Source organism: Camelina sativa, chromosome 8 (genome assembly GCF_000633955.1).
Source record: "Camelina sativa cultivar DH55 chromosome 8, Cs, whole genome shotgun sequence".
Taxonomy (NCBI): domain Eukaryota; kingdom Viridiplantae; phylum Streptophyta; class Magnoliopsida; order Brassicales; family Brassicaceae; genus Camelina; species Camelina sativa.
The window spans coordinates 18,476,737-18,487,722 of NC_025692.1; the positions used below are offsets into that span (position 1 = coordinate 18,476,737).

The 10,986-nt window shown below is 33.3% G+C and overlaps 2 protein-coding genes across 2 annotated transcripts; both read right to left on the bottom strand.

Annotated features, from left to right (window-relative positions):
* LOC104707467 (probable thionin-2.4) lies at nt 4,136-5,034 on the bottom strand. The gene is made up of 3 exons (XM_010423823.1): nt 4,739-5,034; nt 4,561-4,638; nt 4,136-4,468 (listed from the first exon to the last, which is right to left on the bottom strand). Exons 1-3 carry the CDS (start codon nt 4,965-4,967, stop codon nt 4,371-4,373), a joined length of 405 nt encoding a protein of 134 aa, XP_010422125.1. The 5' UTR covers nt 4,968-5,034; the 3' UTR covers nt 4,136-4,370.
* LOC104707468 (probable thionin-2.4) lies at nt 9,212-10,188 on the bottom strand. The gene is made up of 3 exons (XM_010423824.1): nt 9,788-10,188; nt 9,620-9,697; nt 9,212-9,527 (listed from the first exon to the last, which is right to left on the bottom strand). Exons 1-3 carry the CDS (start codon nt 10,014-10,016, stop codon nt 9,430-9,432), a joined length of 405 nt encoding a protein of 134 aa, XP_010422126.1. The 5' UTR covers nt 10,017-10,188; the 3' UTR covers nt 9,212-9,429.

The window sequence follows — 10,986 nt, forward strand, 5'->3', positions numbered from 1 at the left end:
TTGTTTTCTTTTTTTTGTTTGGTCTAAAGATTGGAGAACTAGTTTCTTATAGAGTGCAAGAGATAAGTTATAGTTTCACTAACTTTAATGCATAACTTGAATATTGTTTTGGTTGTAATCAGTTCAGATTCCTTTATTAAATTAAATCATAAACAAAATTTTGGTGTATTTTGTTTCAGTTTTGACTTTTAAAATAAACGGTGCACTCAATTGATATAATTTAAGTTTCTGGACGATTAGTTTATGCTTTTTTTTTTAATTTCGGTCATGGTTTAAAAGACTACAAAGTAAATTTGAGACTGTTTCCTTTATATATATATATATACTCCCTCTTTTCTAATTGATCTTATTTTCAGATTTTTCATACATAATAAGAAAACATATCAAAACTTGATTATAAATGTCATGCTTTTTGTAATTTTTAATTTTCTATAATTGTAAACCAATAATATTTAATTATTTTCTTGAAAAATTTACAAATCATCATCATAAGTATTAAAAAGTGTATTGGTAACTTAAAAATAACATGTTCTTCTTTTTTTTTCTAGAAGTGGGATCAATAAGGAAGAGAGAAGTATATTTTTTGGCCAGTTTCTCGATGCTCTGCAGTTCTCAAGTTCTTTTATAAGAGCATGTATAGTGGGGAGAACCACAAATATATTATTTTAATAAATTTTAATATTTATAAAATTTAAATCATTAATAAAATTAAAAATCAATTATATGATTACATGTATACAATGAATCTCTAGAGATGCTTTCAATGTCTCTCAAATGAGAGATTCCCTAATTCGGTTTCTCCCATACTTTCTCACGCGTGTCCGTTTTTTCCGGTGTGGGTTGTAAATCTGTCTTTTTCGGTGTGTGTCGCAGGTCTACTTTTCCGTTATCTGTCATTTCCAGTGTGTGTGTCGCGGATTTATCTTTTCCGTTGTATGTTTTTTCTGGTATGTTGCATTGTTGTCTGTGGCAGTCTTTCGTAAATCAGTCTTTATTGTCGTCTGTAATCGTTTGTTATAGACTAGATCTGGAAAATCGATTGTTATAGATTAGATGTAAAATCGTTTATTGTGGACAAAATATAATCGGGTGGTGGACAATCTAAAAACTCAGTAGACAAAGTCAGTGTGTTTTTAGTATTGTCTATCATGAATATAAAAATTGTCTATTATTATATTTGCGTGTGTATACATTTTATTTTCTATCCGCATATCTTGTTATTTAGTCTATATATTTATTGTGTTATATTAGTTCAAATCACTTTTAATATGCGGTCTATTTTTTTTTTTGTCAACAACAGATCAGCTCAAACGAGCTAATTGGTAGGAAAATCGTTTACAAACAATACTTGGTGCGGAGATGTACACGCTTGGCGTGCCAAAGAATCCGCCCTTAAATTAGCATTTCTAGGAATTAAAGATAAAGAAAAGGAAGAGAATTCTTCCCTATCAGTCTTGATGTCGTCAAGGTACGCCGAGAACGCTGGCCAGTCGGAAGGAGAAGACACCATCTTCACCAAGTCTGAGCAGTCAGTATAAAAAGCCACCTCTCTGAAGTCATGGCCGATCATGCAGCGCATCGCCCAAAGGAACGCTTCAACTTCAGTATGTAATGGAGATAGACTTCGCCTGAAATTCTTGGCACCCAAAAACGGCAACGTTGTCTGGATCGAGGTACAACACCAACCAGCACCTGCATACAAATCCCCTGCTTTCCAAGATCCAGCTATGAAGCATCGATATCCTGAAAAGACCGAAGGAAGGGAAACCGTAGGCACCCTAACTGGCAACTCCGAAACTACTGGAAAAGTGGGACTGGTCACTAGATCATCCTCTATCTGAGCCTGCTGCAGCTTCACCCTCTGCTACCCTAACAATATCCTCTGGCCTTCCGGCAATATTGTCAAAGACACGTGCATTCCTTGCTTTCCAAATAAACCACATAAGCCAAGGGAAAGCCGCAATATGGGCTCCCGGATTCTGCTGTCCTAAAAAGTGATCAACATTTGCATATACTGATTCCGTCGGGAAGGAATTAGGTCCCACCGGCCCATTTGCCTTTTAATATGCGGTCTATTACTTAATTTTTTTTATAAATTTACCCAAATGATAGAGAACTAGTATTAATTTGTTGTCCACTTTGTTTTGGTGGACAAGTTCCGATATGAATATATTGTTCATCACTCCGTAAAATGCTTTGTACCACGTACCCGTCTTTCGAACTTCAAAACAAATCTTAATTGCAAGGACAATTAGGTAAAACTGAAATTGTCTTGTTTAATGAATATGACAGATTTAAAACGATTTTCTCAATATGGCAAATTTGAGAAAAATTAGAAAAAAATATGGACAAAAATCCCTTTTTATTATATATATTTATTCAATTTCAAAAAATTTGAATACACATTGGACGGATATTAGTTTTTCAAATATGCAAACATGTACCGTGGACTGATACCTTTTTTTTTTCCTTTTTCTTCTCTCGGGCTAATTAGTCAACTGATTTATAAATAAAAAGGGATAATTGTGAAATCTAAAAAGACTAAAAGTAACCACATTTGTGGAAACGAAAGCAACGTCAATAAAAGTAAAGACTTCACTCACACATAAGTATTAGAACAAGCCACAAAACCCAATAGTATAATCCATTAATAGTCTTAAAGCCCATGTAATTAGGGTTCTAAGTGAGATAGGTTCCATATATATATGTGTTTAATGATTCTAAAAAATGTAACTTTGAGAGTTGTCTCAAAACAACTTTCCTCTTCGATCTTATGAAATGTTAAATTTAAATCATTTGATTTTGGTGACAAGATAATCACTCTTTTCTTTCCTTTAGTTTCTTTGCACAATAAAGCTCCTAATGAGCTATCTTATATCTCTAGTTTAATAAGCTCTTAAGAGCACAAATCTTCTTGTTTTGAGATTGTCTTCAATAAGGACGCTGTCTGGAACCTAATATTTTTCAACGACACATTAAATTAGAAGATTACTGTCTAAATCTAAAGAAACATGTTTACAAATATGAGACTAATCATAAACTATCGACTTCATGGAATACACGAATTATATTTGAGAATACGAGTCAATTATATTTGAGAATTTGAGTCAACTTGGGAGCAGTTGCGTTCTCACTCCCCTTTGGTGCCATGGTACAAGGCTGTGTGGTTTAAGGAAGCGGTACCTTGGTACTCGTTTATAACTTGGCTTGCAATGCTTGGACGACTCCCTACAAAGGACAAACTTAGAAGCTGGGGCGTGACCGTCCCTGCTGAGTGTGTACTCTGTTCAGTTGCCATTGAAACTTATGCTCATCTCTTCTTTAACTGTGCGTACTCTACTACAGTCGGGGAAGCTTTCGCAGCAAGAATCTGGCCCTCTCCTCCTTCGGATCTACTCTCCATCTCTTTTTGGATTTTGCAAGCAAAGGCTCAGCCATCAGCCATCGCCTTTCTCAGCAATTCAAGCAGCTATTGACGCGTGATCGGTTTCTTTCCTCCCTGCTCCCTCTTCTAGCTCCCTTTCTCTTCTTGCTTTTTACTTTGGCTGTATTCTCTTTCCCTTTTAGTTTCCCTTTGTCAAATAATTTGTCTTAATAAACATTGTACATAAAACAGAAAATTGGTATAAAATTTACCAAAAAAAATTTGAGTCAATTACGTTTCACTATGTTTGCTTTATTTTGATGGGGACAAACCAATCTCATACTGTAGTAGTTTTCATTGTACGTTTCTATCGAATTCATAATTATATTTGTTTCTATTTTGAAATAAATCAAAATAATTTAATACAGTAGTATTGTGAAATCTGATTGCTAATAATAATATACATATTAGAACATTTTAATGGAATTTTATAAGATTGTGTTAGTGAAGACTTATATGTTAGAGATTTGATTAGAATTATTTCTTAGGTCAGATTNTTTTTTTTTTTTTTTTTTTTTTCAGATTCAGGTTCAGCTTCAGGATATTAGATACGAAGAAATAAGGCTATAGTTGGTTACGCAATATCATCTATAGTGAAAACACCTTAACACTATTGTTGTTCATTAAGTAGCATCATTGCATCAACTTGCATCTATTGTCATAATATAAATTAAAAAAACAGATCAAATGGAAATGGTTGAGAGCAGAAGATGGATACAATTTGCAAACACATGATTCATTAATTTAAAATTAGGGAGTAGAAGGCATATACAATCTAGGGATCGATAACCTTCAACAAAAGCACATCACAAACAAGCACGAGAGTCTATCATTTTTTTTCTCACATACACGACAATTATTGAAAACACGAAAACCAACTCAGTGAAACTAGATGACCACCTCCTTCACCTCCAGACGTACGTAGTATTTTCATGGATATATTTGTCTAGGCAGTTTCAACTGCATTTATGGAGCCTTTGGTGCAGATTGTAGAACATGCGTTGGCACATTTCTCAACAGCTTCATTCACAATTTCATTTGCATCTAATCATCAAAACAAATTTGACATATATTCTTAACTTGTTAATTATTTAAAAATGATAACAATTAAAATGTGTTTTGGGATTTTGCTTTACCGGAGTTCTGGAGAGTGGTTAAAGCACCACACACAGAAGATACACATCCAACCTTGCAGTATTCATTGACAGCAACACCTTGAGACAAAAAAAAAAAAACCCATTACAAAAAAATGAATTTCTGATCTGTTTTATAACAAGTAGAGTACAAAATAAAGCACAATAATATTCAATTTACCTGTGTTTTCGAGAGTGTCCTTAGTATATCCGTTAGGACATGTCGACCCACTAACGATTTTGCAGCCACTAAGATTTGCACATACTTGCCTAGAAGTTCCGAATATGCGGCAAGCATTATAGATATTTCTAGCATTGGTGGACGGACAGCAGCTTTTTGCGTCAACTTGAATTTGTGCCATGAACAGACTCATCACGAGCACACTTACAATCAAAGTTTTGCCTTCCATCTTTGGATACTTGATTAGTTGTTTGAGCACAAAACGTATGTGGGGAGTAGTTAATAAGTTTGTATTAATGAAATGGTGATAAACAAGGGTCACTTAAATACTAGTTGGTCAAGAATTTGCAATCACAAACAAGGCTATCACATGCGCAATAGACAACATACATGCTGGTAGACCATCCTTATTTACATTGGCTACCTTTCACCTTCGAGAATCTACATTCTTCTCTTCTTTTTTCCTTTTCTTTTTTGTTCGTTTTTCTTAAGCAGAAAAAAAAAATCTATTAAAGTTTTGGATTCCTTAATATTTGAATTAGGCTACTTAATTAACAGTTTAATATTTATTATTTCGTAGTAGTTTTGCTGGCTATTATTTTGTGGATATAAATGTTACTTTATTATTTCATGATTGAATACTTTGTTTGCATAAATTATACAATACACACAGAAGGTGTTTGTTAATTGTTACGACGTTTTTCTGGGATGTTTCTTGTAATTGTGTTGGAACTCAAAACCACGTTATAACTAAACTTCTTGTGATTGTGTTGGGACCAAATTTTTCTTCATGCATAATCTTTCTTTTAAGAGATCGATAAAGTGGTTTTGAGGTCTAGTGACTAGAATATTAGGTTTTTTCTTTCAGTTGCAATGATTTATTTATATAAAGTACTTTCTTTTTTGGTTGGGAGTTAGTTACGAACGTGTTTTGTGTTTCTTTATTTAATTTTTAACCATGTCTGTTGTAGTTGTGATCATTGAAACACATCCTTACCTGTTACCTTTCAACTACAGAACTACTATTATTATATATATACTAGTTGCTGACGAAATGAAATCCTTTATTGTATTACACAAAAATCCAAAACGTTGGTTACAAAACGTGTTTTGTGTTTCTTTATTTAATTTTAACTAACTCTTCTGTTCTTAGTTTCAATTTGAATAATGTTTTGTGTTTTTTATTTAATTTTAACTAACTCTTTTGTTCTTAGTTTCAATTCGAATAATATGTTGGATGAATGCATAACAATATTTTGTAAAGTAAATAATGATTTTTTTTTTTATGTGGATCAAACTTATTTTGTTTGTCATAAGGAAGATCAGAATATCCACGGCACTCAATCGAAAGCTCTATATCAAGGAACTTCATAGGATTCTCCATGACATCTTAGTCTTTTCAATCTTTTTCGATTTATGCTTCCTTTAATATCGTTCCCCGCAACCAAAATCGATGCGTTAGCGAAGGAGGCTCTCCTCCCCTTATGTACGGAAACCTAGTTTTATTCCCTAATGAAGAATACGTTTTGCCCAAAAAAGGGAAGATCAGAATATAAAATATGTTGTAATGGAATTGTATTTTTGGATTTTACCAAGTGATGATCATTCATTTTATTTTTTTCTACAATACATTAAATTAGAAGACTACTCTTCCAAACAATAAAACACTAAATTGACGAAACAAATTAGAGGGTTGCGCTGGTTTTGATTTTGTTTCCTAAATGCCGCCAACATATAAGAGAGACATGTCATTAGAAAGCAGAACATACAAGAATGAACATGGAAAGCAAGAAAGAGACGTAAGTAGTAGACAAAGCAAAGCAATATGCATATGGTGGCCTCACAGTTACAAAAGGTTTGAAAATTGTAGAAGTGAAACGTATTGACTTTGTTTTTGTTTTCATCCTTACCTTCATTTTCAATACCTGATGATATGAGACTATTGAATGAACAAAATGTTAAAATATACTGTTTATAGAGATAGATATATCATATAGAACAACGACAGCTTTTGTCGTCTTTTCTCTTATGTTTTGAAGGCTACCTTCGAGAATCTACGTTCTTCTCTTCTTTTTTCTTTTTCTTTTTTGTTCGATTTGCTTAAGCAGAAAAAAGCAAACCTACTAAATTTTTGGGTTCCTTAATATTTGAATTAGGCTACTTAATTAACAATTTAATTTTCATTATTTTGTAGTAGTTTTGCAGGTTATATTTTTGTACGTTCTTATAATAATTTGATGTATAACTTTGGGTTTTTGTGATTATAAATTTTAGTTTATTTTTTTACTGCATTGGTGTGTAATGATTGAATTTTTTGTTTGCATAAATTATACAATACACACAGAAGATGTTTGTTATTGTTACACTGTGTTTTCTGGAATTTTTTGTTTGCATAAATCAATATATGCTATAGGACTATAACATCTCAATTATTTAAACATGATTTAATTAAAGAATAGAAAATATTTATCTTTATTGGATCGTAGATGGGAGAAGTCATTGACGAGAACGTAGGCGACATCAATTAAGAATTTGAGACGTGATTAGGTATCGATCAAAGCTCAATTAAAATCTAATGTGCACTCAACCACGATCTAGTGGTATCGTCGTGACATTTCAGGATCGAATCCATAGGGACTAAGTAATTGCACTATAAAACTATGAAGATCGAATATAACTAAGACAGAAAAAAGAAGTTTATAAATCAAATAACTAATCAAAAACAGAAAGTACATAAGTTGTTTTAAATCAAAAAGAAAATATTGGGCGTAGGGAATCTATGGGAAACATAATCTCAGAATAAGGTAGTTAGATTGGGATGCGTTAAATACCGTTCTAGAACTCAAATCATTGTTGTAAAGCTAACATATTTCTGCAGCGTTAAGTATCTATGCAATGAATTCACTAAACCCTAAACCATCATTTGTATCTAGCAAACCAAGCAAGCAATAACAAGTTCAAGTTTGATCTGTTCACAAGGTGCCTTAACTTCAACTTCCGTTGGCTAAGGATCACCTTGCTCACCTATGTTCTTTTCAAACAACTCAACAACACTTTCAGTGCGACGATGAATTAAACCTATGATCATAAACTAGGTAGCTAATCTAGTTTAAGCTTTAAGAACAACAATAGATGAAGCACAAAATAGATCAACCCCAAATCTAGAACACCATCATTAAAGAATCATAAACCCCTTTGAAACCCGAAATCCAATAGGTAAACTAATCAGACATGGAGAAACAGAAACAGCAAATCAAAGATTGAAAATGCATAATTGAATTGCAAAAGAATAGAAAATAGGGTTTAGAAATCTTCTCCAAAGTGTCTAGAAGGATTTGAGATCTTCTCCCAAAGTTTACAAGTACTCAAAGGCTGCGTAGAATAAAAGTTATCTTTCTAGAGGTTGATCCTCGTGTTTAAAGACTAAAATAAAACCTTAAAAGTCGGTTTAAAACAAAAAGAGAAAAGTTGCTTCAGGTACGGGATCGGTCAATCCCGAATGAGGATCGGTTGATCCTGGATGTTTTTTCTGTGATTGTTCTATATGCTTTCTAGTCCGATCAGTCTTCACCAAATTGGCTCCAGATGCACGTTTTCATCCCCAAAACACTCAGTTTCCTTCCAAAATAGCCTAGAACCTGTACAAACTCTCAAAAGATTAAAAAGACTCTAAAAGCACACTTTGATTCAATAAAAAACTCAAAACAAATGTAAAATCTATAGTTAAAATCCTATCAAATACAGACATATCAGGTATCGTTGGTGACGTTGGAGAGGAAGAAAGACAGGAACGTACGGTGACGGACATGTTAGAACAAGAGGTACAGAGAATTGTTCTATTATATTATTCATCTCTTCCATACGATACAATATATATAGAGAGATACATAATAAGTATCCACATAATATAATATATTCATAATAGTTTATAGGTTATTGAGAAAACTACTAGATGAGAATACAAGAATTATGTTTGAGAATTTGAGTCAATTATATATTCTGTTGTTTTATTCTGATGGGGACAAGAATACAAGACTAATCTCGTAGTAGTTTTCATTGTACGTTTCTATCAAATTCATAATTATATTTGTAATAACTATTATTCTATTTCGAAATTAAATAAGCCAAAATAATGTAATAGTATTGTGAAATCTGATTGCTAATAATAATAGATATTAGAACATTTTAATGGAATTTTATAAGGTTGTATTGAGTGAAGACTCGGATTTAGAGATTTGATTTGATTTATTTCTTAGGTCAGATTTAGGATATTAGATACGTAGAAAGAAGGCTATAGTTTGGTTACGCAATATATAGTGAAAAAACCTTAACACTATATACTGTATCGTTGTTAATTAAGTAGCACCTGTTTTCAATTTGTCATGATATGAAATCCTTATCAAAAGACAATTCCGATTATAAAAAAAGAAAAGAAAAGAACAGATCAATGAAAATGTTTGAGAGGAGAAGATATATGGATACCAACACATTATTTATTATTTAAAATTAGGGAGTAGAAGGCATATACAATCTAGAGATCGATAACCTTCAAGGAAAACACATCACAAACACAAGAATCTAACATTTTTGTCACATACAAGACAATTATTGAAAACATGAGAACCAACAACACTGTGAAAGATGACCACCTCCTTAACCTTCACACGTACGTGGTATTTGGATATGACTTTCTAGGCAGTTTCAATTACATTTATGGAGCCTTTGGTGCAGATTGTAGAACACGCGTTAGCACATTTTCCAACAGCTCCATTCACGATTTCATTTGCATCTAGTCATCGAAACAAAATCTGACACATTATTCTCTTGTTAATTATTAAAAAAATCGTAATAATGAAAATGAGTTCGGAGAGTTTGCTTTACTGAAATTCTCGAGAGTGGTTAAAGCACCGCAAACAGAGGATAAACATCCAACCTTGCAGTATTCATTGACAGCATCACCTTGAGACAAAAATTAAAAACACATGACAAAAAATGAATTTCTAATTCGTTTTGTAACAAATAAAGTAGTAATAAGGCATAACTATTTACCTGTGTTTTCGAGAGTGACTTTAGGATATCCGTTAGGACATGTCGATCCACTAACAATTTTGCAGTCACTAATGTTTGCACATACTTGCTTAGAACCTCCCGCTAGACGGCAAACATTGTAGGTGTTTCTCGCAGGGACGGATGGGCAACAGCTCATTGCGTCGACTTGAATTTGTGCCAAAAACAGACTCATTAGGAGCACACTTACAATCACAGTTTTGCCTTCCATCTTTGGGTTGATTAGATGTTTACTTGATCGGAAAATGTATGAGGGGACTAGTTTTAAGTTTGAATTGATGAAATGGTGATAAAACAAGGGTCACTTAAATACTAGTTGGTACCTTCGAGAATCTAAAGTTTTAGTGACTAGAAGAATTCAAGTTTTTTTTTTCTTTTAGTTGGGAGTTCGTTACAAACGTGTTTTATGATTTGTTATATAATTTATAGCTACTCTCTTGTACTAGGTTTCTAGATATATATTTATTTTATACCAAATGCTGACCCACTAAAATCCATTCATGTAGTATTACACAAAAATCCAAAACGTTGGTTACAAAACGTGTTTTATGTTTCTTCATTTAATTTTAACCAACTCTTCTGTTCCAACAATTTCAATTTGAATTATATGTTGGACGAATACAGATCATTATTGAAAAGAATAATGAACTTTGCTGTGATACTCCGGTTTCAGAAAGTTGCGGAGAAATTTAAAGGAATTGATTTGACCACTTCTGTCACCAAAGTGCATTTATCTTTTCGGTTAAAGGATCTGAAAAACTTTACAATTAAGCGTGTTTATGCTAGAGTAGTCTCAGAATGGTTGACTTTTTGAGAAGTGATTGTCGAAACTGTCCGAGTGAGGACAAAACACAAGAAAAGATTATGTAGTGATTTGTTGGGAAGGTAAACAAGTCTTTACAACCTCCCGCACGTAGCAAACTGACCGTCATATATGAATGGGCTCGCAGGCGTAGTGAGAGTTCGTGAAGCCCATTAAGGAAGGTAGGCTCATGGACTGGGATTGGATATAGGCCCCACTGAGAGGTTGGCGGTCGGAGCGTTGCAAGTGGTATCAGAACCGAACCCACACGTGTGGAGTCGGGTTCACTCACACCATTGGCGGTGACGGACTTGGTTTGCATCGAGGATGTTGCGATCTATTAATGTAGGTGAATTGTGACACCCTGGTTTCAGAGACT

Excerpts from the sequence above, each read along its gene's own strand:
- LOC104707468 (XM_010423824.1), bottom strand. The coding sequence starts at position 10,016 with ATGGAAGGCAAAACTGTGATTGTAAGTGTGCTCCTAATGAGTCTGTTT. Across the intron at positions 9,698-9,787 it reads AGTCACTCTCGAAAACACAG|GTGATGCTGTCAATGAATAC; the intron begins GTAAATAGTTAT and ends TTTTGTCTCAAG. Across the intron at positions 9,528-9,619 it reads AACCACTCTCGAGAATTTCA|ATGCAAATGAAATCGTGAAT; the intron begins GTAAAGCAAACT and ends TTCGATGACTAG.
- LOC104707467 (XM_010423823.1), bottom strand. The coding sequence starts at position 4,967 with ATGGAAGGCAAAACTTTGATTGTAAGTGTGCTCGTGATGAGTCTGTTC. Across the intron at positions 4,639-4,738 it reads GGACACTCTCGAAAACACAG|GTGTTGCTGTCAATGAATAC; the intron begins GTAAATTGAATA and ends TTTTGTCTCAAG. Across the intron at positions 4,469-4,560 it reads AACCACTCTCCAGAACTCCG|ATGCAAATGAAATTGTGAAT; the intron begins GTAAAGCAAAAT and ends TTTGATGATTAG.